The sequence below is a fragment of the Eulemur rufifrons genome, chromosome 6 (assembly GCF_041146395.1).
Source record: "Eulemur rufifrons isolate Redbay chromosome 6, OSU_ERuf_1, whole genome shotgun sequence".
Taxonomy (NCBI): domain Eukaryota; kingdom Metazoa; phylum Chordata; class Mammalia; order Primates; family Lemuridae; genus Eulemur; species Eulemur rufifrons.
In genome coordinates, this window is record NC_090988.1 from 102,129,318 (window position 1) to 102,155,788 (window position 26,471).

At 51.3% G+C, this 26,471-nt stretch overlaps 1 protein-coding gene across 2 annotated transcripts in view; it reads right to left on the reverse strand.

Moving 5' to 3' along the window:
* PACS1 (phosphofurin acidic cluster sorting protein 1) overlaps positions 1-26,471 on the reverse strand; it is a 124,964-nt gene that overhangs the window by 17,087 nt on the left and 81,406 nt on the right. For both annotated transcript variants that reach the window (XM_069471809.1, XM_069471810.1), the window contains exons 2-10: positions 18,960-19,047; positions 10,365-10,454; positions 9,456-9,581; positions 6,192-6,336; positions 5,891-5,982; positions 5,722-5,802; positions 3,056-3,115; positions 2,146-2,306; positions 1,726-1,819 (exon numbers count right to left, since the gene is read on the reverse strand). In XM_069471809.1, the coding sequence (XP_069327910.1) occupies positions 1,726-1,819; positions 2,146-2,306; positions 3,056-3,115; positions 5,722-5,802; positions 5,891-5,982; positions 6,192-6,336; positions 9,456-9,581; positions 10,365-10,454; positions 18,960-19,047 (937 nt within the window). The remainder of the gene's footprint in view (positions 1-1,725; positions 1,820-2,145; positions 2,307-3,055; positions 3,116-5,721; positions 5,803-5,890; positions 5,983-6,191; positions 6,337-9,455; positions 9,582-10,364; positions 10,455-18,959; positions 19,048-26,471) is intronic.

Consider the following 26,471-nt stretch of genomic DNA (forward strand, 5'->3'; position numbering starts at 1 on the left):
ACGGGTCTCTCTCTTGCTCAGGCTGGTCTTGAGCTGCTGGGCTCAAGTGATTTTTGGCCTCCCACAGTGCAGGGATTGCAGGCACCAGGCCCAGGCGAGCATGTGATTTTTACAAGTGCTTTGCAGATGAGGAAACCAAGGCTCAGTAACTTGCCTAAGAGCACACTCAGTGGAGTGACGGAGTCAGGATTCAAACTCAGAAACTCCACCCTGCCCCAGTGTGGTTTTTGTCTACACAGCGGACCTCAGGTCATCACACCCTAAAGACCGGCACTCGACCGGCTTCACCGCCAACGGGCCCCGTGCCAGCTCACTGCTTCACAAACAAGGTGCCTGAGAGCCTCAGAGCATCAAAGCAATTTTTTCCCTCTAAACTTTGTAAACCATGTAACTGAGACTAAAGTAGAACCTACATCCAAATTCTGTTAACCCAGAAATACCTTCACTAGCACAAAATAGTTTCTTCTCTCACTGAATTAAGAACAACGATCACAAGCATTTATCGAACACTCACAGTATGTTAGGTGTCACGCTGAGTGCTTTCTGGGCATCGTCTCGGTCAATGATTAATCTGGCACAGTGTTCTACTGTAGAACACCTGCTCTGCACTCTAGAACTCCGTGACACAGCCCTCCCTCAGCCAGGTCCCAGGTTTCTTTCTAGAAGAGTTATCTCTTACGTTTAAAAAAGAACTTGGCTCTAGCAGCCAAAGGTCTGCCCACGTGGACAGTGACAATTCAGCAGGCCCCTGGAGGAAACGCAGCTCAGGGCTGCCGCGTCCACCCACGCTTCCTCGCTGATGAGGGACGAGAGCCCCACCTGGCGGCTGCAGGCCAAAAGGCAGCCTGGACGCCCCAGGACCCTTTCTGGCTTCCAGGCCTGAGGACAGGCACCCGCCCTCCCAGGCTCCTCCCAGTCAGCACCTAGCGCAGGGCGAGCTGTGCGCCCCCACTAGCGAACACAGGGCTGCAGCCGCATCTGCTAGCACGGGAGGACTCCACGGATTCAGCTTCTCTGATCTACAGAAAGACACGGGGCTTTCAACAGCCAAACCCTAAACTCTGCACTGAAATCACGCAAAACGTCCACTGGCCTTCAGTTGTCAGAGAAGGGAAGGCCTGGGTAAGTTCAATGTCACCCTGGGATCCTGCCTGGGCCCCGCTGCTGGGGAAAGGGGCTTCCCAAGGTGCCATGGGGCTCTCGGGTGCGACAGCGGACAGCGCCTTTCTCCTCTTGCTCACCAGGAGAAACGGAAAGCTCCTGCCTAAATTTTAAATTCTCTCGGGGCACTGCTCCCCTGTGAATCCTCTGCCCAGCGAAGCCTGCTCCCTGTCTCCTGAACGCATCTCGCGGGCTTCTCTGCGCCTTTGGAATCATGTACCACTGGCCAACTGCCCACCCCGTGCCACGGACTCCCAGCTGCCACCCGACGGACGCGGAGGGACAGACTCTGGGGCACTGGTGTTCTGGGAGGAAGGCTCCCGCCATGGCGGGAACAGGGCAAAAGAACCCCTGACCAGACACAGCGATGCCCTTGGAGAACTGAGCTCCCAGCCGGGACTGAAACGAGGAAACGGAGGTTGAAACAAGACGAGACCAGTTTTCTGAGGTCACAAAATGAGCTGCGGTCAGAGAGCAGAGGGCCCGGGGTCAGAGAGCAGAGGGCCCGGGGTGCGAAGCCCGACCTGCAATGGCCCCCCACCCACGGCCAGCGGCCTTGCTCACAGGGCTGGTGGTGTCCTTGCCGAGGCTGCCCTTGCTGTTGAGGCTGCCAATCTCCGTCTGCGAGCTGGACTGCGACATCCCCTCAAAGAAGGGCCTGTGGCGGAGAAGCACAGCCGGGGTCAGTGGCCGCCACGGCTCAGAACAGCCAATCGCGGAGAGCCGGGCAGAGCCGGTGTGCAGGAAGGATCGGCAGCCTGGGCTTTGGGTGCCCGGGAGGAGGACACGGTGGACAGAGGGTGGAGGAGCAAGGCCTGGGCAGAGGGACTTCCACAGAGTCCCTTTGGGACTGTCATCAGTTAGAGGAGAAAACAGTGCTCTTTGCCCAGGGTCGGGAGGGATGGGGAGCAAGACTCCCTGGGGACCGAGGGACGGAGAGGGAGGGCTCGGGAAGGAGAGGTGTCCGGGAGGCCCGGGCCTCACTTGAGCTTGGGCTTCGGCGTGCTGAGGATGCTTTCCGTCTCCTCCATCTCAGGGCCACTGTCGCTGGGGTTGTACATCTCCAGACTGTCGTACAGCTCATCCAGGTCCTCCTCCACCTCTCGGATCTGCTCCCGGGACACATGCTCCAGGCCGAAACCCACCTGTAGCGGGGAAACAAGGCCTCTGGGTCTGGGCGGTCCCTAGTAACAATTTTGGTAGCCGAGCAACTCCTTCCTCCTGGGCCAGATGTCAACCCACCTCCTTCACACTCCCCTGCAGGGACAGGCCTCGTGGCAGGACCCCCCTCAGTCTCTCCTGACAGTCACACTACGGAGCTGCCCCAGGAAGGAGAGCCGAAGTGCTCGTGGACCTCTCCAAGCAACGGCCGTTCTCCCACCCCCAGGGCCCACGGAAAGACAGCCTCTCTCAACTGCTTCCGCCTTCATCCCTTTCTAGTCCACCGAGAAGCCGTGCAAACCAGTGCTGGGACTGCCACAGCCCAGGGAGGAGGACGCTTCTCTGTCATCGGCCAACTCCTGGGTACCCGAGGGCGGACCACTGAGAACATTCTACTGCACAGGCCGTTGCTCACTGATGGTCCTCTTGGGACAGGAGGGAAAATTAAACAACAACTGGATGCGTCACTGACACCCACCCCGGAGGCTTGGGTACTGACCAATGGCTGGGCGTGACCCCGTCTGCAAACGCCTTCGCGCAAGCCCTTCCTTCTTTTCTCAGGGGTAGGGCCCTTCTCTCGCTCCCCTCTCCCCTGGGGCTCTACCAGGCGTGCAAAGGGGGGCGGGACGCGAAATCCCGGAACCCCGACTCCCAGTGGCAACACAGCGCACCCCGGGGACGGTGCTCGAAACTCGGTTCTACTCACCATCAACCCGGGGAGTAAGGGTCGTACCTCATCTGAAACTTTAAACCGCTTCAGGAGGGCCACAAACTTCTGTTTGATGTTAGGTTGCTGCAGGGACAAATCGCACAATTGTTCTCAAACAACCTCTACCGTGGTCAAGTCAAGTCCACAACTACCACCGAGAGCCCACTCCCGTGGACCGTGGGAGGACACAAAGATGGGAAGACACGGCGTGCGCCCTCGGCATGTCAAGCCCCCCTGGGGAGACAGGCACGTGCTGACTGATCCCTGTGCAGTCCCAGAGCTCCAGACACGGCTGGGAGGAGGAGGCCCCTCTCTCCCCAGGCCTTGCCCCTCGGAGGAGCCCCTCCAGCCCACCCCCTTCTCTCGTCCTCTAGCCCCACAGCACCAACTGGGCGTTCCCACGTGTGTGCACGGGACAGGCGTCTCAAACTGCACACTTCTAAGGTACTGACGTCCCCAACGCACACGCACACCCACGTCTCACCCAGGGTCCCTCCCCCTCCCTTCTCCCCATAACCCCTGCTAGAGAACTCCTGCCCTTCCTTTCCCACCTGGAACCCGCTACTCTGTCCAGGCCCTTCTCCTTCTCCTGGCATCTCTGGGATCATGACAAGGCCTTCAACTGATACCCACGCCCTGCCGGGCCCTTTCCAGTCTTGCTCCCTCCAGGGCTCATGGCAGTGGTTCAAATGCAAATCCGACCATGCCACCTTCCCTCCCACTCAGAAGGCTTCCCCCACCCCACTGCCTGGAGAACCAAGCCCAAAGGCCAGTCCTGTTTAACCGTCTGAGGGCTGGGTCCCCCCGTTCGCCCCCTCACACCCCACAGCCACCTGGAAAGTGGCTGCTCACAGTTCTTGGGAAAACCGCCTGCCGCTGTCCTGGGCTGTTAGATATGGCATCTCCTGCCTTCAATAAAAATCTTTCCCAAATCCACTCAGTGAAATTCTGTCTTTAAAAACCAATCTTTGGGCATCTCATCTGTGAAGCCGTCCTGGCACTCCCAGTCAGAGGTAGCCACCTTCTCCTAGTGTCACTGCTGTCCTTACGCAAAGTGCCATCTCATGTAGTTCCCTGTTGAGACGTGTCAGTGTCACGAGACACTGTGTGCTCCTCGATGGCATGGACCGGGCCTTACTTATCTCTGTCCCCAACTCCAGGTGCCCGCTCAGCTTGTGGCCGTAGGTATTTCCTGCCTGAACGACAGACTCGCCCTCTGGGAATGGCAACAACTCACTTGCCAGGGAAACTGAGAGGCCCCCAACAAGAGGGGGAAGGGCGTGCACAGTGGAGCAGAAAGCTCGAGCTCTCAGAGACACACGCGGAGAGGAACCAGTAGACCCGTGTGTCCAGGTAGCAAGTTCTCCGTGGGAGCGAAGAATGCACGTGCACAGAGGGGACGAGTACTGAAGCGCGGTTACTAAGTCTCTGGAGACACGACTGGAAAGTGCTTGCGGCTTAGAAAAGGCCTGGGGGAGGGGATACGTGCAGGGGCACGGAGCTCGGGCTGCACGCCAGGGCGCCAGGGCGAGGCTGTGGGGGAGACCCCGTACAGGAAGAGGTGACTTATAAAGCTCCCGGGGCACAGCGTGGGAAGCCAAGTAGGCCACTTTCCGGCTACAGAACAGGAAAAAGCAAAACCCGGCAGAAGCAGCTGGAGTGGAGAGACCCCACAGCGGCTCCGCTGCCAGAGCACAGCAGAGGCAGAGTGTTTGGGGCTGGGACTCGCCACACCCCGCTCTCCTGGAGCACCCATCAAGGTTAGGAACCCAAGGACAAGGAAACAGCCTTCAAGCCCTCTCCTCAGTGTCTGATGGGGACATGGAGGTCATAGTCTGGAGGATGTACCCTGAAGGCCAGTGACACACACCTCAGGGTGGCTGGAGCCACACCAGCTGCTGCCACATTTCACCCCGGTGGGGGGGGGGGGGTCTGCTCTCAGGGTCGCCCCGGGGCCAGCTCTGCACGGCAGAGTCAGGCTGCAGGGGGCATGGAGCTGCGAGTCCCTCTTCTGAAAAGCTCCCAGCGCTTTGACCCTCCTACACTTGGGCCCAGGAGCTCCAGAATCAGTCAAAGTTCAGCTAGGAATTCACGTTTTTAGCTTTTCAGTCCAGCCCTAATTTCACCAAAGGTAGTGACTGCTGAGGAAATCTTACGGAGATGCATCCAAAGGCACCTGGTCCCCGGGGTTAAGGCTCCATTAAGGCAGGAACTATAGCTAACGGGCTCAAACCCTAGCAGGCCCAGGGTCACAGGGGCAGCGAGTGGCAGCCGGTTCTTTCTGGGTAAGTTCAACACAGGATCAAAAAGGAGCAGTGACAGCCCAGAGGGGACTGGCTTGATCTCTGCAGTACACAGCGTGTCACTTGGAGCGATCCCCTGGGTGGGCAGGAGGGTATCTGGGGTGTTCTGCGCCCTGAAGAACCATTATCTGTCTCAACCTTTTTTCTACCCTAGGATAACCTGAAGAACCTAGTGCACTCCCATCGGTAACAGTGGTTCCCTGGGACAGCGATTCCTCGCCGGGGGTGGTGGCGGTGGGGACACAGAGGGGTGCATTGGGATCCTGAAGCAGGGTGGCCACGTGCTGATGGATTTTCAAAAGCCCCGTGAAGTCTGAGATTCTGTTCCCATCCTACCACCAAATTAAAAATTGGAGATGACGCGTGCCCCCGACCTTCAAGGCTCACCCTGGTGATGGCAGAGGTTGAGGTCAGTTTCCTCCGGGTCTTCTTTACCTTCCGCAGATCCTCGTCTTCGTAGAACAGGTCCTGAGGGGGAGGGGGAGGGGGAGAGGAATGAGGCTGGGACTCCAGGGAACGGACCCCGGAGCCCCACGCACGGGGCTGCGGGAGTTACCTGTCCATGCAGTGGGTCGTCGCTGCCTTCCTGTTCCGAGGAGAAGCTCTCCTCCTCCTCCTCAGAGTAATTGTCAATATCAGGAGAACGATCTGGAACAGACACCTTAGTGAGCTGACCCTGCCATGGGGAGATCTGGAGGGCTGGGGCAGAGGGAGGAGGGCCGGCCACCTGCGTCCTCAGGGGTCCCTAACCTTCTCCTGCCTGGGGACATTTCAGGCCCCGTCTTGCTCAGCTTTCCCAGGGGGGGCTCGGGATGGGCTCTTCGTCCACTGGGTCCCGGACGCTGCACACGTCTTACCAGAGAGCTTGGATTTGATTCCTTCGTGGTCGATGGGCTGGCTGGACAGCGAGTAGATCTTTATTTCCGCCACAGGCACGGACACGTCCTTCACGTTGCTGTGCAGGCCAAGCACCAGGGCGCCTTCGCTGGGGTGTTGCATCACCTGCGGTGACACGGCCTTACTGCGCAGCGGCCCACGGAGGAGCCGTCATTTTCTTTTCTTTCTTTTTTTTTTTTAAGAAACGGGGTCTTGCTCTGTCACCCAGGCTAGAGCGAATGGTGTTGTAGCTCACTGCAGCCTCCAACTCCTGGGCTCAAGCGGTCCTCCTGCTTCAGCCTCCTAAGAAGCTGGGACTATAGGTGCACCACCACGTATAGGTAATTTTTTAAAAAAAGTTTTTTGTCTGGTTTCGATTTGTTGCCCAGGCCGGTCTCAAATTCCTGGCCTTGAGGGATCCTCCCGCCTTGGCCTCCCCCCAAAGTGCTGGGATTACAGGCGTGAACCCCCATGCCCAGCCATAGCTGTTATTTTCGTAAATTCAAGTGAATATGCAAGGCAATGGCGTTCGGCTAATACAGTCTCTTTCTCCCTTCCAAATCCATGCCTGCTGTCTTCCTGTTGCCTTCATCTTACTGTAAAACTACCTCTAGAAGCACCAGGAGCTGGCCGGGGCCATGTGCTTACAGATGACAATCATGACCTGAGATTGACATGACTGCTAATCTCTAGGACTAATTTTAGTTCAAGTCCTTCACAGAGAAACTAGTTCTAAAGGCGGGTGAGGCCAGGCCTTCAGGTAGTGGTCACCGGTCTGTAACGAGCAAAGAGAGCGCAGTCCATGGGGGACAGCAGAGCTGGACACAGTGGGGACGTGGGACACAGGTGTGAACTCACTCCCTGCCAGCCCCTCACACTGATCCTGACCAGGACACGAGGAGGGGTCGGACTATCGCTCATTTCCTATTATGGACACAACAGTTTTCCTATTTAATTTTCTAAAGTACGGAAACAATTTTTCTCAAACGGATTTGTAGCTCCTTTCTTCTCCCCTTTGTCAGGGCCGAGAGGACCTGCCCGGCACGTGGGAGAGCCGCACCGATGAGCAATCGCGTTGAGAGGGACGGGGGCCCCGTTTCTGACCCTTCAAGGGCATGAGAAGTACGAAGGAGTAAAGCTAGAAAAGCCTTTTGGTGCTGGATGGGGCTGGTCGTCAGTGTGCTCACGGTCAGCCAGATCTGGACCGGGAAGCAGACGAGACGTGCGTGTGCACGAGCACACACGCACACGCAGACGCACGGCCTGGCTCTGTCTGCTGCGGGCACTGAGCGCCCTGCGACCCAGACCGTGGTTTCTAAGTGCCGTTCTCCACTAAAAGGGACCAGGGCTCTCCGGAGAATCAGCTCATTTTCAGGGCTGGGGAAGGGAAAGTACAAGTTGAGCCTGGACTATTTGGAACCAGAAAGTAAGGAATTATGGAAGGAACAAGGAGACATATCAAAAAGGATGCAGAAGCCAGCTGGCAGGGGCTGCCGCTGGCCAAACCTGAGACGATCTGAGCACGAAAATAAAAAATGGCAGCAGCAGATTAAACCCCATCGGATCAAACAGGGATCCGCAGGCCCACAACTGACCCAAATAAATGACCCAGTCCGTGCATGGAGGGACGAGAAAGCGCTCACAGAAGCCAACAACACGGCAGGAGGAGAAATTCACTGTTTGTTCCACATCAAAGTACAGTGGTAACCAATACAGGCAAGAATCATTAATAGATGCTAAAACCAGTGGGTGAAAATGTGAGAAGGAAAAAGATAGTGACGTTGTCTCAAAACATCTCCCCATAAAATATTTTTTCATTAACAACCACATAATGCTTGTGAATTCACTTTATAGCGGAAAACCTGGCAGACCCCATCTTAATAGTAAGTAGCGAGAGTTACTATCACCAGTAAAGGAACGAACCGACATCGAGTGCAGCCCACTCGCGTGGAGCTCGCAGCACGACCTCTGCGGCAACGCCGCCCAAACGCGCAGAATGAATCTGATCTTCAAGCGACAACAGAGAAACCCAAACTGAGGAGCGTTCAGCACAGTAACCAGGCTGGACTCTTAACACTGTCAAGGTCATGCAAGGCAAGGAAAACCCAGGGACTGTCACACATCGAGGGAGGCTAAAGAGACGTGACAGCTAAACCCAACACGTCGTCCCAGATGAGAACCTGGGCCTATAAAGGGTATGACTGAGACGCTCGGCACATCTAGATGAGGACGGTGGGTAGGCGGTCATCGTCTATCAGTGCCACTGTCCTGATCTTTATGGCAGCATGGTGCTTTGATAGGATAGTATTCTCATTTATTAAAAAGAGTTTTTTTTTTTTTTTTATTAGAGACAAGGTCTTGTTCTGTCACCAAGGCCGGAGGGCAGTGGCATGATCATAGCTCACTGCAGCCTTGAACTCCCAGGCTCAAGCGATCCTCTCAGCTCAGCCTCCCATGCAAATGGGACCACAGGCAAGTGCCACCACGCCCAGCCAAGGGCATTCTCATTTTAAGGAAATTAACATGGTGCGGTATTAACGTGTCATGGGGCATCATGCCCGCAACTTCCTCTCAGCTGGGTCAGAAAAGGAAACAACGTGCATCAACACCTACGTACGGAAAGAGTAAGGCAGATACGGCAGCAAGTGAACAACCGAAGAATTCGGGCGAATCTGGTACGTGGGAATTCTTTTTTTTTTTTTTTTTTTGAGACAGAGTCTCACTCTGTTGCCCGGGCTAGAGTGCCATGGCGTCAGCCTAGCTCACAGCAACCTCAGACTCCTGGGCTTAAGCGATCCTACTGCCTCAGCCTCCCGAGTAGCTGGGACTACAGGCATGCGCCACCATGCCCGGTTAATGTTTTTTTCTATATATATTTTTAGCTGTCCAGATAATTTCTTTCTATTTTTAGTAGAGACAGGGTCTCGCTCTTGCTCAGGCTGGTCTCGAACTCCTGACCTCGAGCGATCCTCCTGCCTTGGCCTCCCAGAGTGCTAGGATTACAGGTGTGAGCCACCATGCCTGGCTGGGAATTCTTTGTATTAGTCTTTTAACTTTTCCTAAAGTTTGAAATTTTATTTTTTAAACAATTAAAGAAATCTTTCCATGAGGGAGAGAGTACTTGATAAAAAAAAGGTATATCCTGAATTTCTAATAAAATAACTAGCTTGCAAAACAAACTTAAGCACCTGGCTGGCAGGCTGGGCTTACACGGCTGACCCAGTTGGTGGCCGAGCTCTGCTCACCTCTGCCATGTTGATGAGCCCCACAGCCAAGGTCTTGTAGCCCAGGATGGTCCGGTTCTTGTAGCGCTTTCTCCTCTGCAGCATGATCTGCAGCTTGTTGGCATCTCGCTTAAGGAAATGAGGGTACTATCGGGTGCAGAATAGAGTCAAGCATGGTCAGTAAGCAACTAGGTCCTTGGCGGGTTCTGGTTCTCCTAGAGCACCGGTCCCCAACCCTTCTGGCACCAGGGACTGGTTTCGTGGGAGACAGTTTTTCCACGGACTGGGGGTGGGTGTGTGTCATGGGGAGGGGGAGGGTGGTGCGGAGCTCAGGCAGTGATGCGTGGCCCGTTTCCTAACGGGCCACAGACTGGAACCAGGCAGTCCTAGAGGACACACAGTCTTTCTGTGCTTCCATTTTTCCTGCCCATAAAAGGGGGAGTCAGGGTGTGAGGCTGGAGAAGCCGATTCTGCGTGCTGCCTGGGGTGCACATGTGTTCAGAAAACTGCCTCTTTCCTTGCTATCTGACCACGTGTTTTCTCCGTGTGTTGCAGCTGGGCTACTGGAGTACGATGAGAGAGAGACGTGCTGGGAGGGCTAAGAAGAGGAGGATGGAGATCACAATGTGGGGGTGCAATGAGACTGCAGGTGGCCACGCCACCGGGGTGCTGGGATCACCAAGGACACGTGACGGCACAGCAGGTGGCCAACAGCGTTACTAAGGCAGGGAAAGGGTGCGCCCAACTGTGGCTGGTAAGGGACTGCCTTGTCCTTCTCGGCCAGCCATCAACCTCCAGGTGACTTCTATCTTTTCCCACCCAAGCTGGGCAACAGCTGCTCTTGTATAAAATGGTCTCCTGGTCAGGGGGCTGCTTGCAGGCCACACTGGACGTGGCAAATTAGGGACCTAAGATTCAGCAGAGTCTCACCTGAAGGGAGAAGGTTAACTGGAGCTCTGTTTCCACCAGTCCACTAGCTGGAAGGATGATCTCGTTGGAACGAAGAATCCTTTTTGAACCCTGAAACCAAGAAAAAAATCTGTCAAAGTTATGTCACCAAAAATCAGACCAAAAGAAACACTATTTCTAAACCTACAAACATTCTTCCCTGTCCAAATATTTCATCAGTCTTTGTTGTACTTATCTGAACCAAGCCACCAGCATAGGTGTGATGTGACTGCATTATGCCATAGGGTCCAGACAGGGTTTTCGCAGGAAAACAATCTGTCTTTGCAGGTGTTTCCCAGCACTCCTGGGCAAGAGGCGGGCAGCCTCACCCTCAGGCACATGTGACCTCCCCGCCTACGCGGCTTCCCTTCCTTGGCCTGACTCCAGCTGCACGGCCTTACCCCGGGGCCTTTGCACGTGCTTTCCTTCTCCTCTCAGGCGCTTTTCTGCTTGTGCACACAGCTAAGCAACTTGCCTTTCAGGTCTCCGCTTGGATGAGATTCTTGTCCCAGGAACCTTCCCTTTCAGCCCCACTCTTCCGACCTGACACGCGGGAGAGACACCCTGTTTCTGCCAGCTACTTCTCCCACTCACCGGGAGCATCGAGAGACAGATGTGTCTTCTTTGCTAAGAATGCTGGCGTATCATAGACGGTAAATAAATGCTGTGGAATGAATTTGTCCAAGAAGCCACATAACCCATGCCCTACTTCCTTAAATTTTGTTAAAAGAAAATTAAGTTTCTGCATATGAATTAAAGTCAGAGATGCGCACGGTTTACTTGTTTTCCAAGGGAACATGTCCTGTGCCATTAAGCACGGGACTGGCAGAAAGAACTCCCTCAGCCTCACGGAGCGCGTCCACTCCTTGCTTCCGTGTGAGGCGGCCGGTCTTCCGAGGGCTCTTCGGGTCAAACTATTTCCGTAACAATGTTGGGACCTTTGCCTCTCTCTCTCACAGTGGAGTTTTCCAGAGCCTACATTATGTGGGACGCTGCAACACACCTAGTGCTGAAGCAGCTGGGGGAATCCAGCAGATACTAAAGAGAACTGCAAAAATATAAAATGATCCACATTTATTTTTGTTTTTGAAAATTTAGTTATTTTTTATAAAAATTTGTGATTCTGTTAACATATAATGGGTTGATTATTATAAAAATTGCTAGCTATAACCCAAGTAAACAAAAGCTCCTTGGGGTCCACAGTGATTTTTGGGAGGGGGTCCTAGAGCCAAAAGCTCGAGAGTAGCTATTGTATCCATCTCAACAACACGGCTTCTTAGAAAGCTTAAGTCACACGGTCCAACAGCTGGGTCGAAGCTCACTGTCAGCTCTTCCGAATCTAGGGCTCCACTCCGTGAACCCCTCAGGCTCCGTGGCTTCGTGCCACAGATCCCCACTCGTGGACCCCCCTCCCCACGCTGAAATACACGGGCTGCACGTGCGTGTGGCTCTGGTGTTACTGGAAACAGCGGCGTAAAAGAGCTGCGCAATTGCCATTTGTGAGTAGAAAGGGCACATACGCACATGGACTTCCGCGGGCACGTCATACCTGTGTGTGGCACAACCGTGTAGAAAGGGTTGTGCTTGACGTGAGTGTAGCGTGTGCTGTGAGTTGTTGGGGATGGGAGTGGGTCAAACAGGAGTAAATCCAGGGCCAAAGCTGATACGGGTAAGTGTGAATGGTAGCACTTGCTGCTAGTCACAGGTTGCGTTAAACTCAGAAGATTATAAGCGATAGATTGTTTTCTGCAGAAGAAATCACAATATAACGAACACAAATAGATCTAGCTCTAAAAAATAAAGTTGGGCTAAACTATTTTCAAGCTGCAAAAAGAGAAGAGCAGGAGGGTCTGAGGAATGTCAGTAACGACATATACAACACTTTTTTTAGACTGAGGTTTAAACACAGCGCAGTGTCCGGATCTCAGGTCCACACGACTGGATGAGTCTGAGCTGACAAATGCACGCGTGGAGCCACGTCTGTGTCAAGACACGGAATCCCCGACTGCTCCAGAGAGAGCCTGGCGGTCCTCCCAGGCGAGCCGCACTGCTCTCCCGGAGGCAAGCACTGTTCTCCTCTCCTTCCCTGCAGAGTAGTTTTGCCTGCTCTAAAATGCCACGTAAATGGAATCATACAGCATGTGCCACTCTGGTTGGGCTTCTGTTGCCCAGCACGACGTGTCTGAGGCTCAGGTTGCTGTGTTTATCAGCAGTTCACCTGTTACTGCTGAGTCGAATTCTATCTTATGAATGTACAGCCTGAGCCTTCCTAATCCGAAAATCCAAAACTGACTGCCAACGTGACACCGTAAATGGAAAATTTCACACCTGACTTCATGTGACGGGTTGTAGTCAACATGCAGTCAAAACTGTTTCATGCACAAAATTATTAAAAACATTGTACAAAATTACCTTCAGGCTATGTATACAAGGTGTATATGAAACATAAATGAGTTTCACGACTAGACGTGGGTCACATCTCCAAGATATCTCATTATGTATATATAAATATTCCAAAATCTAAAAAAATCTGAAATCTAAAACACTTCTGGTCCCAAGCATTTTGGATAAGGGACCCTCAACCTGTACCACACTTTTTTTTTTGAGACAGGGTCTCAATCTGTCACCTGGGCCACAGTGCAGTGGCGTCATCATAGCTCCTGGGCTCAAGTGATCCTCCTGCCTCAGCCTGCCAAGTAGCTGGGACTACAGCTGTGCGCTACTGTGCCCAGCTAAGTTTTGTATTTTTAGTAGAGACGGGGTCTCGCTGTGTTGCTGGGGTTACAGGCGTGAGACACACGCCAGGCATCATTTCCTGATTTTAGCTCCTGCCTGCCTCGTTGTTCCCCAGCACTACTCTGGGCATGAGTCTTTGTGGTTTCAGCATCTGCTCTTCCGAACATCCTGGCCTCTAGGTCCCCTAGTTCCTCGCGTCCTCACACCCACCTCAGCCACTCACCGACGTCCACACTCCGGACCTCACGGTTGGCAACAGTTACAGCCACGGCCTAACCTCAGCTTTATGTGCCCACTCTCTGGTGACCACCTCCCCTCCTTCCAGCTCATTCTCTCCAGTTCACAGCTGGTCACAGCCCCGGGGCCTGCCGTCCACAGCCCCGCACTCTTCCTCACGCCCCTGAGGCCCCTCGTCCCTCTCACCCGGCTTCAGTGTCCTGCCCCGCTCCGCGTGCCCATTTGACAAATTACAACCCGACTGAACTCCCGCTGCACCTGCTGACCATGCCCGGAGGAGAAAAAGAACCAGGCTACTAGTCTGACTCTAAATTTATGACCCAAATCTTAAGTGGCCTTGAGGGCCACCCGGTCACCATGCTAGATTTTCCCGCGTCTCTCCCTTTCCCACTCTACTACCAGAGGACAGTTTCATACCTTCCACTTGCCTTACCTCCCCAACACCTCACCCTCGCCTCACCTGCGCCAAGGGCCGATTCCTGCCCATGAGAGAGCTGAACAGCCCCCACGTCGACCCGGCGGCTGGCCCGTCGCCCTGCCATTCCCCCACGTGACGCACGTGAGCGCCCCTGCTCCTAGCCAAAGTCAAGCAGCTACTTGGCGCTGATCTCAGCCTTTCTCACCTACTCAAGACACTGCTCCAACTATTCTTTCCTCTTACATGATCAACTTTCCTCCCAATCTGGATCATCAAAATGCTGTTACTTATCATCTTAAAAAGAAAAACCGTCTCCTGCCGGGCGCAGTGGCTCACGCCTGGAATCCCAGCGCCTGGGAGGCCCCGTTCTCTTCTGGGTACGCGCTCACCCCACAGTCCTGGACTGCAGTGTTCTGACGACCCCCCACAGCATGCCTGGACCCCAGCCCTTCGCCCGCACGCCAAACATCTCCTCTGGGAAGTTTAACAGGCATTTCAGACAGAACACGGGGAACTGAATTTTGGATCTCTTCCTCCAAATCTGCTTCACCCACGGTCTTCCCGCCCCACCGAACGGCAACTCACTCTACCAGCTGCTCGAGACAACACTGGCGCCACCCTCGTCTCTTGCTGATCGTTGCCACGGCCCGTTAACTGTCTTCCCGATTCCTTCCTTTCCCACTCAGCAGCCCAAGTATCCTCACGTTCTCGTCTCAAAATCCCCCAATCCACACAGCACGAGAACCAGAGACCTCGCAATTCTCTGCACACCCTGCCCCTCCCGTCCCTCTCACGCCTGTCCACCCTCCTCTCGGTGCTGCCAGAGAAGCCAGATGGCCCCGAACCGCTCTCACCTCTGCCTGGAAGGCTCTTCCTCCAGATACGAGCGCGCCACCTCCCTCAGAGCCTTCGCAGGAATTCGGCAGCCCTGCCCTCTCGCTGCAGATGATCCGCTACCTTCCTCCACCCCGGCCGCTCCAGCCCTTCGTCGCGTTCATTATTGATTTCCCCACGAGGCACATCACCTTCCTCATGACTTGAACTCTCGCCACCCAAATACGTGCTAAAAATGCCTGGACACATTTCCATCCCACATTTACGATCTGAACCACAAACGTGTTAAAAGGAACCTGCATGTGCAGGTAGCAGGAAGTAAAGTGCTCCGCATCGCAGGGTCCCAGCTAGTTCCGGCTCCTTCCAACCGTGCTGCACCACTGTTCTCGTTTTTCCTGCCCTGCCCCAGAGATCTGGTCGTCACGGGTCCCGGCATTTGCTTCCTCCAGGTGCCTGGGCACCACCAACCGGGGTCCAATTTCAAAATCATCTTGCACACTTCCGTACGGTTCATCTGTAACAGCGTGTCTTCACTTGCAGTATAGAAGCAAAACAATTTATATCTAACACCACAGTATTACAGCACATAAAATATCCATTAGTGAGTATTAAAGTATTAAAATTTAGGTTACTAGTGTTTTAAATGCTTCTTATTTAAATTAAAAATTCTTGGTGTAAAGAAAAAAAATTCTTGGAGGATTGTCACATAAATATTTAAGAGTATTGTAATGGTATTTGAGGAAATTGGTTGAAGTTTCTTTGATGTCTAAAAACACACTGTAATTTTCCCCATTTAATTAATGGAAGACAGGCTTCTGCCATTCAACATATTTTCAGGAATGGACCAGATTTCAAGGAATGCCTGTATATAACTTTCTTATTTATTTTGTTTACTGTTTCTTTCTTTCTATGACAATAATTCTCAAATTTTTGGTCTCAGGACCTTTTTACATTCTTAAAAAATTATTAAGGATCCTAAATAGTTTTTGTCTATATAGATATATCTATCAGTATTTACCATATTAATAATTAAAACAGATACTTTAAAATATTAATTCATTTAAAATTAACAATAATCCTATTACTGACATACAAACGTGTTTTTATGAAAAACACATTTTCCAAAACAAAAATCATTAAGAAGATAGTATAGTTCTTTCTATAACAGCTTTACTGGACGCCACACAATTCACTCATTTAACGTGTCCAATTCAATGGTTTTTAGTACATTCAGAGCTGGGCAGCCGTCACCACAGCCGGTGTCAGAACGTTCTCATCACCCTGTGTTGTTAGCTGCTCCCCTCCCTGGCCTGCCCCTCGCCCGCCCCAGCCCCTCGCAACACCAATCTGCTTTCTGGCTCCGGGGACCTGCCTGGCCTGGACATTTTAAAGAAACGGAATCGGACGGCACATGGTCTTCTGGGTTCGGCTTCTTTGACACAAGGCTCACCCATGCTGTGGTGTGGACGCACTTCCTCCTTTTTTATTACAAATACTAATCTACCGTATGAATATACCATATTTTATTTATCCACTCATCAGTTATGAACTTGGGTTGTTTCTACTTTTTAGCTATTGTGAACAATGCTGCTATAAACATTTACATGTTAGGTTTTGTGTGTTTTCATTTCTCTTGGGTATATACCCAGGAGTGGAACTGCTTGATCACATGGTATTAATAATTCTGTGTTTAACCATTTAAGGGACTGCCACCAGACTGTCTTCTTTTTTTTTTTAGAGGCAAGGTCTTGCGCTATTGCTCAGGCTGGAGTACAGTCGCAAGATCCTAGCTCACAGCAACCTCAAACTCCTGAGCTCACATGATCCTCCCACCTCAGTCTCCTGAGTAGCTGGGACTACCACGCCTGGCTAATTTTCAAATTTTTTGTAGAGATGGGGTCTTGCTATGTTGCCCAGGCTAGCCTCAAATTCTTGGCCTCAAGTGATCCTTCCCTTCAGCTTCCTAAAGTGCTGGGATTACAGGTGCAAACCACCCTGCCCAGCCTCTGCATCTCTTCTGTATGTTTAACATTATTTCAAAATAAAAAGTTAAAAGTAAAATCTAATCCATTGGTCTGTTTTGTTCTTGGAATGGACCTTTTATCCAACATGATTTTGTAATCTCATGCACTGGTCATTTGGAAGATATTGGTTGATTTGGTTATCTAAATTTTTCAAATGTTACACATTTCATTATACAACATAAAAAACTCAAAATCATTAATATCGTTTCTGATCTCTTCAGAAGTCTTCTCAAATTTTACTTATCATTGGCAGCAAATACCAAGTTGTCTTCCTTGAAGTGACAGGCTCACTTTGCTCATTTTCAAGAAAACACCTTGCAGATACCAGAGACTGAGTAACCAGTTTGTCTGTAAGTCCTTCTTTCAAGTAACAGGTTTTACTGCTTCTTCAAGGACATTCTTAAGCGCAACTGGCTTGTTCTCTCTCACTTCACGCATGTGGCACAAACACTACGATGCCCACTGGTTCGTGCCGGTGGCTTTGTACTCAGGTGCTGGCAGCTTCACCCCTTGTTGCTGTCGTATCTTCTGTGCAAAAGTCAACACAGTGGAAAAGGCAAATAATGCCCCAGTGTTATTATGAAAATAGTTGTGACCTCCTGTGCCCCTGAAAGTGTCTCAGGGACTCATGGTCTGTGGACCTTGTCTTGAACTGCTGCTCTGCTAGAACGCCAAGCTCCGGGAAGGCAGGGATTTTCGTCTGTTTTGTTCACTGCTGTATCCCTGTGCCTAGAACGCTTGGCACAAAATAGAGCCAGTAAGTATTTATCACGTGAACGAATAAACAAGTGACTGACTAAATGGATGCGATAACATCTGTAATTAGTTTCAGCTGCTTGGAAGTAGCGCAATAAAAAATTTAGGATATTTGTAGTTTTTGGTATAATTAAAAAGCTTACAGAATGTTAAATATTTAATCGGGAAACAGAAGAAATTATTTCTTTTGGCAAAAGCGTTGAACCGCAGGGCTGGCGAAAGCAGCAGGAACTTTCAGAACCACACGAGCAGCGTCTGCTCGGGAGAGCAACGGCCGTCAGCAAAGGGGACAGTTCCTGGCAACACTGCCCGTGACCGGGAAATGGGGGCGACGTCAGGAAAGGAGGACAAGACACCAACAGCTGCCACTTCGTGTCACCGTCACTGTCCCACACTTGTTTCTTGTTTTTCCAACCCACAGTGTCCAGGGACCCTGCACATTGGGGTGGAACTATGTGCACAAGTGAACAGGGAATTAGGAAACAAGGTGGGACACACAGCAATCCATGGGGGGTAATGACAACATTTAAGTTCTGAGGACTAAATTCAGATAACGTCTTTACCCCAGGAGAGACCTGAGGCCCAGGATGCGCGGCTCCCGCAGTGCGCCTGCTGCAGACGTGGGCTTTGGCGGAGCCAGCGTGCGTGCGACAACCTGCTGCACAGTGGGGCGCCGGGCGACGAAACACGCTGGTTAGCGCGGAGGTGCCACAGAGCTTGCCCTGCTCAGTGAGTAAGAATTCGATACGTGCACCCCGTTCGGCTGAAGCATCGGTCATTATTTAGCAACTGCAGAGGCACTTCCGAGCCCCCTCCGCTCCAGGGGGTCGGCGCTAGACAGGATCTGTCAGCCACGGAAGGTCTGGCAATGAGTTTAATTAACACACGTATCACCTACTCTGTAGTTTCTGGTCCCAGTTCTGTCACTTGGCAATTAGCTGGCGAAAGGAAAATTCCTGAACGCTTTTATAGTTCAGTTTCTCCCTCCTCCTTTCCCCAAATTCAGGAATACTTAGAGTACAAATGTTTGTAAAACATTTGGGTCCCTTGAAAATATGGAGTTAGGTGTAAGGAGTTGTATGTGGGATTCACCCAGAAGGTAAAATATCCCAGTGAACTTTAAATTGCTGACTCTAAGATAAACAATCTGTAAGTTCCTTTTGCCTGATAGAAATCCTTCAAAGTGTTTCCCAGCGTCGGCATCTACGTGGACCCAGAAGTCCTGACGCTGGAACCAGCACTAAACGCTGTGGTAACTGCTGAGTGGTCTACAAAACCCTGTAGCATCTGTGTCGCTCGAGCCTCGTCCTAAGCCTGTCAGATGGGCAGGGCAGGAAGAACCATTTCTGTTCTGCACACAAGGAAGTAAGGTTTAAAAAAACCAAGCGTCTGAACTTAGAGGCAGAACTGGGATGCAGTAGGTCCCATGAGCTCAACTGTCCTTCCACTGCTGCCCCTGGCCCTGCTGCGTGAAGGAAGACACAGGTCCCCAGAGGTTTTTCTGAAGCCTGACAGCCGGCAAATGGTCACCAGCGTCCCTGGACCCCAAACAAACAATCCTGCTCCACTCACCTGCAGCTTCACAGCAATGACCACCGAGTTAAGGTCTTTGTCCATTTCTTTCAGCATGACGAGCTTCTTCAAGGTCAAGCTGAACAGCCTAGAAAACCATGGAGAAAGAACATCCTGTCAAACACAAGGCACTTACAGGCACATTACTCCGTGAACTTCCGTGGATGTCCACTCATGTCAAGCTGAAACCAACATGCTTTCACCCCTGATACGTGGGAGCAGTTTCTGAGGGGAGGGGGAGGAGCCCTAGGGAGGGGAATCGTCCTGTCCCACGTCACACGCCCAGCCAAACCTGACACATCTACAGATGTGAATCTGTAGCAACCGGGGGAAACAGATGACATTTGGCAGGAAATGGTTTAAATGATCACAAATTCAATTTCAGCTGAATTTTGCTCCAAGTATGCAGGAAATTTTCAGTGCCACAAATCAGGAGATTCCTCTTAACTGAAAGTGACAGGATTGTCCTCACTCTGGAGTCTCAGCAACTCTATCTGACTTGGGCTTGCCCCTTCCAAGGCCAAGGTACCCAGGCAGGGCTACCCTGGACTTGCAGCAGGCGCTGGGAGGGAGACTCCGGTGCTGCCTTTCTGCGGCTGGCGCCGAGGGTCAAAACCTGTGTTTGTTTGTTTGTTTTGAACTCCGCACTGGGCAGAGTGCCGTGGTGTCAGCCCAGCTCACTATAGACTCAAACTCCTGGGCTCAATCCATCCTCCTGCCTCAGCCTCCCGAGCAGCTGGGACTACCGGCGTTCATCACCACTCCCGGTTAATTTTTTCTATTTTTAGTAGAGACGGGTCTCGCTTTTGCTCAGGCTGGTCTCGAACTCCCGAGCTCAAGTGATCCTCCCGCCTCGGCCTCCCAGAGTGCTGGGATCACAGGTGCGTGGCACCACACCCGACCAAAGTCTTTAAAATGTTCTGTTCCTTGGCAAGTTGTGGAGAACCAGAGACACACGAGGGATGTCTCTGACAGGAGTCAGGACAAGCCCTGAGAATCCGCGTGGATTTAATGCCTCTTCCCTCCTGGTGCTCCAGCCCTTGAGGCCCTGCTCACACCTCGGACTTGCTTCGGGCCAGTCCTTCCTCTCACGGAAGCTCCACCATACTGACTTTGCTCCAGGGCCCCGAGGTGCCACTCGCTCACCCCCGCCTTCAGGGTGTCGTTTCTTCCACTAGCAACACTCTCATGGTCGGTCACTGGCCCATAGCTAACGCCTCCTCGCCTTCTGGTCCTGGGTGACGTGTTTTTGCCAGGAGGGCTTCCCCCGGCCCTTGCCAAGGCTGCGATGCCCCCCAGTTTCCTTCCGGCCTCTGCAGTGGAGCTTCCTGAGGACGGGCCGCGCCCGCCCGTCTCCCCAGTGCCCAAGCGCTGGGCGCAGCACAGTTGCTCAGCAAATATTTGTCAGGTGAAGTTTACAATTTCCTAAAATGGCCTCTAGCTAAGACCAGATGAACAAAAATATGTGAAGAAATTAATGTAATTCATTAAAAAAAGGAGGGCAAATCCGGATAACTGAATTCTGGTTTTGCATTCACCTTGGCCTCGGCACTTTCTAAGATCTGCTAACACAGAGGAAAACAAATTTCTCTTTCCCTTTCCGTTCTCTAAGTCATAACCAAAGTCCACTAAAGTATATGACAGCCCATCAGGCCTTTCTGTATATATTATCAACACTTCATCTAGACCTCAAAAACAGGGCTCCGTGCGTGTGTTGGGGGCCTCAGTTCTACCCGTACAACAGACGGCAGGTTCCAAGCAGCACTGCCCCACCTGGAGTCACACGGCTGGTAAGTGACAGAACTGGATTCCAACTCTGACCTCCTTGTAGCAGAACAAATACCCCTCCCCAAATGATGTCCACGTCCTAATTCCTAGAACCTGTAACTGTGTTACCTCGGCGAAGTCCCGCTGCGAAAGGGTCTTTGCAGACGGGAATAAGTTAGGGATCCCGAGACGGGGCGATTATCCTGCACTATGGGGTGGGCCCCACATAGCCACAGGTGTGTTTGTGAGAGGAGGCAGGAAGGCCAGACGCCATTCTGGACCTGTGACCCGCAGAACTGCAAGACAGTAACTGTATGTTGTTCGAAGTCTTTAGTTCTCGGCCACTGGTCACAGCAGCTGTCAGATGCGGGTGCACTTCTCACTCAGGGCCCGGCGCTGAGGAAATAAGATAAATTTCTCCCTAAACCCACGTTCATGCACAGCGGATGACAAGACTCCAGACGCAGTCCTGAGGCTGACGCGGACTGAGTCTGACGGAGAGGTGGTGACTGGGGGTGACCCAGGAATTACAAAGCTGAGTTAGGGGCCCACCCTGTGGTTCTGCCACCCTGTGCTTCACGGCTGGGGCACTTCCCAAGCGGGGAAAATGCAAGATCCAAGGCCTGAAGGGAAGGGCCCTTCCCTGATGATACTCCTGCTTTAACACATTGACTGTGACGACAAAAAATAAATTTTTCTTGGGGCCATGGTGTTTTATTACGAAAATAGAATAAAAACTGCAAAACAAAGTGATCCTTTCTAATTTAATGAAAAACAAAATTTACTGACTTCTATTTGTTTAGTCCACGTTTTTAGAATTAATTTGTCAATATTAATTGTAATAATAAGAACATCAACAAGTAAGACATTCACAAACCAGCTGCAGGGTTTTGCCCAGGTTTTGTTTCATGAGGCCCCGGGCTCAAAACTGGTATGAGTTAAATATAACTCACATGGCAGCGAATGTGTTAATCAGTTTTCCTATAGCAGAATGTAACTTTACACTGAAATCATAAAGGCTGATCACTGCAAGTGCTGGTGAAGATGTCGAATGACCAGAACTCCCACGTGTGGCTGGTGAGATTGGAAATGGCGTAATTATTCAAGAAAACTATCTGACAGGTTAGTAGGACATGCTGTATGTGCATCTACTCTTACACCCAGCTCCCAAGAGAACCCCAGAGAAATGAAGGCCCAGACCACACAGAGACAGGTACAGGCATGTTCAAAGCAGCTGCGCTCATCATAGTCCTTCACTGTGAACAACTAAACGTCCACCAACAGAAGAGTGGACAAGATGTGGTACCCAAGAGAGATCACACTACTGATGCACGCGAGAACAAAGACAGATCCCAGAGACACTACGGTTAGCCTGACAGCCAGACACGGAAGACTTCTCCCTGTTCCATTCACGAGAAGTCCAAGAACAGGCAAGACCAACCCAGGTGACAGGAGCCAGCACAGGAACTGAGGCGGGGGAGGCACTGATTGGGAAGGGACAGCGGGGAACCCTGTGGGGTAACTGGTGACACCCACGGTGGCCACATGGGTGTAACACACATGCAAAGTCCACAAACTTTATATCCAAAACCCACGCACTCCCCTGTACGCAAACTATACATCAGTAAAACACAAGCCGGAATAAAGGCTGCAGAGCCACGGGCTCTGTCACTCATCTGTCAGCCCTACAACGAGCCAGGCGCTGCTCTGGTCACTTGTGATACATCAGTAAACAAAGCAGACAAAAATTCTTGTTCCGGAGTTCACACTCCAGCGAAAGGACGCAGTCAATAAAGGACAGACACAGTAACTGAGCGAAGTACGCGGCGGGTTAGACCGTGCAAACGGGCCGGGGGCTGCGGTGTGAGGTGCGGGAGGGAGGAGGGTGGTGACCTTAGGTGGGACGGCCGGGGCAGGGCTCCTTGAGAAGTTCCAGGTTGAGGGAAGGAAGCGCAAAGACCTCGAGTGGCAGCACAGCCGGACCGTCGGGACAGCCAGGGGAGCCGGGCGGGCGCCCACGCCGGCCGTTGTAAACCAGAGTAAGGATCCGGCTTTTGCTCTGACAAAAACCGGGAGGCACTGCTGTCACTGGGAGGCGTGACGGGCTTCACTGTTTGCCAGGATTTGTTTGTCCATTCTCTGGCTGTGCGGCTCGAATAGAATGGACGGAAGCAGAGTGGGAAGGGGAGAAGTGGAGGCGGCTGCAGCAACTCGCGCGCCAGCCTGGGTGCTGGGAGGGCAGAGGCAGGGAAGGTGGCAGAAATGGCCTGATGCTGGATATGTCGTGAGGACACAGTTTAACCCCCGGGGTTTGGCCCAAGCATCTGGAAAGAGGGGGTGATCATTAACTGCGATGCAGAAAACTCTAGGCACAGCAGCTGTGGGGAGTTTCAAGAGTTGAGTAACAGACATTTCAAATTTGAGATGCCCGTTAGACTTCTGCGCAGAGATGCTGAGTTCGACACACGAGTCTGCCTCTGGGAGAGGCAACGCCAAGCGTGACAGAAGGAGGAACTGAAAGCCGCGAGGCTGGACGAGATCACCCAGAGGATGCGTACACAAAGAGAGACAACAAGAACTGAGCCCAGGAACACACGAGACACAGAGCGGACAAGGGGGAACCAGCACAGGAGGTCAAGCAGGGGAGCACCCATGGGAGTGATGTCCCAGAAGCCAAGGGAAGCAGCCGGCGTGTCAAACGCCGTTGCTGGGTCCCGATGCGGACTGAGAAAGATCACCACACTGAGCAACACGGAGTCGCGGAGGCCCCCGACAAGAGCAGTTGCCCTGGAGCAGCGGGAACGAAAGCCTACGTGGAACGGAGAGAGCACGGAGGGAGGGAGCCGGAGGCAGCAAATGCAGACAAATCTGTTCAATGCTGGATTTACTCCAACATCCGAAGCAGTAAAGATCCTGTCCAAAACAAATACAGCACAAGCCACATGTGTAATTTAAATTTTTCCCAGTAGCCATATTTTAAAAAAGTAAAAAGGTAAAATTAATTTTAATAATGTATTTTATTTAACCCAGTATGTCCAAAATATTGTAAATAATATATTAAAAATATATGTAAAAAGAGTAATACACGTTGGACCAAGTAGGGTTTTTTTTTTTTTGAAACAGAGTCTTGCTCTGTTGTTCCGGCTGGAGTGCAGTGGTGTCATCGTAGTTCACTGTAACCTCACACTCCTGGCTCAAGCGATCCTCCGGCCTCAGCCTCTCAAGTAGCTGGGACTACAGGTGTGCGACACCACGCCCGGCTAACTTTTCTATTTTTGGTAGAGATGGAGTCTTGCTCTTGCTCAGGCTGGTCTTGCACTGCTGAGCTCCAAGTGATCCTCCCTCCTCGGCCTCCAAGAGTGCTGGGATTGCCTGTGTGAGCCACCGTGCCTGGCCCCAAGTGGGTTTTATCCCAGGAATGCAAGGTTGGTGTAACATTATAAAAATGAATTAATTTACCACGTTAACATACTAAAAAGAAAAAATATGATGATTGCAATGGGTACAGAAAAATTGTTTGAAAAATCCCAATCCATTCCTGATAAAAACTCTCAGCAAACTAGGATGGAAAGAACTTTTCTCAACCTGATAAAGGGCACGTATGAAAAACCTACAGCTTCCACCGTCCTTAACGGTGGGCCTGAACGCGTTCCCTCCAGGACGAGGAGGCAGGATGTCCGCTCTCACCACCTCCATTCCATATTGTGAAGAAGGGTCTAATTGGTGCAAGAAAGCAAATGCTATCCAGATTGTCTTTATTTTCAGATGATACGATCATCTATGTGCAAAATCTGAGGGAGGCCGGGCGCGGTGGCTCACGCCTGTAATCCCAGCACTCTGGGAGGCCGAGTCGGGAGGACTGCTTGAGGCCAGGAGCTCGAGACAAATCTGAGCAAGAGTGAGACCCCATCATCTTTTAATTTGGAAATCTTAGACAAGCCCATCATAATAAAACAAAAAAACAACAAAACAGCAAATCATGGTCCTTGATCTGATTTTGCCCCTCACTTCCCTTGCTGGGTAATCTTCAGCGACTCTGTCTTAGGTTTTTCATAAAGATACCGGTTCCTCCTTAACTGCACTGTGACACGCAGTAACTGAGCACACACTGCCGGGCAGCACCGGCCCGGCGTGTGGCGAGATGCAGCAAGTGCTGCGCCTGGAGCCACCATCAGCTCTGTCTGTTCACCGTCTCAGGCTGCTGCGCGCTCTTTCCTTTGGGAGCAGCTTCTTTCCAGTAAGAGCAGCGGGACAGCAGCTGTTCTATTACTAACCAGGCAGGGAGGCTCGTACCCTCCCTACCTGTACCCTGCCCCATTTTTCTTGCACTTGATGGGCACGCGAGCCCTTGCAGAGAACAGCCTCGCTGCTACGAACAGAAAGGACAGAGAGTGACACTGTGGGGCCCATGTTCCCAGCAAGATTCCCAGCGGCCTTTTACTGGACATCATCTCTGTACTCAGCTCTATGCCAAGAGCTGTGAGATGCGGAGTAAATGAGGCATAATCTCTGCTTTTCAGCAATTCATAACCTAGTTGAGAGGACAAGAGTTAAGTATATCAAACAATTAGCCAACAAATTTGACAGTGCATAATTAAGTTCTAAATTATGTAGAAGGAGATCACTGAATAACTGGGCTAAGGCTTCAGTGAGGACATATCATTTGAGCACAAGCAAATTTTCTCATGAAATTGTTTTATTTAGATCTCATTAGACTAAGTCTGAAGAGTCAGGCGGTCTACCTGAAGACTGGGTAGCAAACAGAACAAAAATATAATGACAAAAATCTTTTGAAACCTTCTAAATTATTCTAATTTGTACTTGACTGTAAGAAAAAGGAGAAACAGCTTTTAATGATATCTATTTTAGGTCACTGGATAAGAAATGTCCAATTTCGAATCAAAAGTGTAGTTTATTATATCTCAAACAAGAAGCAGTACAATTAATCAAAGTATGTGCTTAAACTATCGACAGTTTTGTCATCTTAACGGCAGCTTGTTTATGTCAGCAGCAAAGAAGCCTGGAGACTGAGTGGTGATGAAATTGCAAAAGGTATTTTCTACAGCTTGTTGATAACTGAATATTTTTCCTTGCAAGAAGTGGTCCAAAGCCTGGAAGAAGTGGTAGTCAGTTGGTGCAAGGTCTGTGAATATGGTGGATGACAAAGAGTTTCCAAGTCCAGCCTCTGTAGTTTGAGCAGCGCTGTTTGTGTGGCATATGGTGGAGCGTTGTCTTGCAAGAGGATTGGGCTGTCTCTATTGACCATTCCTGGCTGCTTAATCACAAGCATCATGTCCAATTGGTTGCAGTAGACATCGGCTGTAATGGACTGACCAGGTTTCATGAAGCTGTGGTGGATAATACCAGCGCTGGACCACCAGACACCATTTGCTTTTTTTTGATGAATATTCAGTTTTGGACTCTGTTTTGGCACTTCATCTTTATCCAACCGCAGTGCTGAATGCTTGTGATTGTCAAGAAGAATCCATTTTTCATCACCCCTAACAGTACAGTATAGAGATGGTTCACCTTTATGTCATGACAGCAAAGAAAGGCAAGCTTCGAGACAATTTCTCTTAATTCATGTGGAACCCATCTATATAGCTTCTTTACCACGCTGGTTTCCAGTGGTCCAATATTGTTGGAACAGTAACATCAAACCTTGCTGCTAACTCACATGTACGTTGAGATGGATTCACGTCCACTATAGCTTTCAGCTCATCACTATCCACCTTGGTCTCAGGT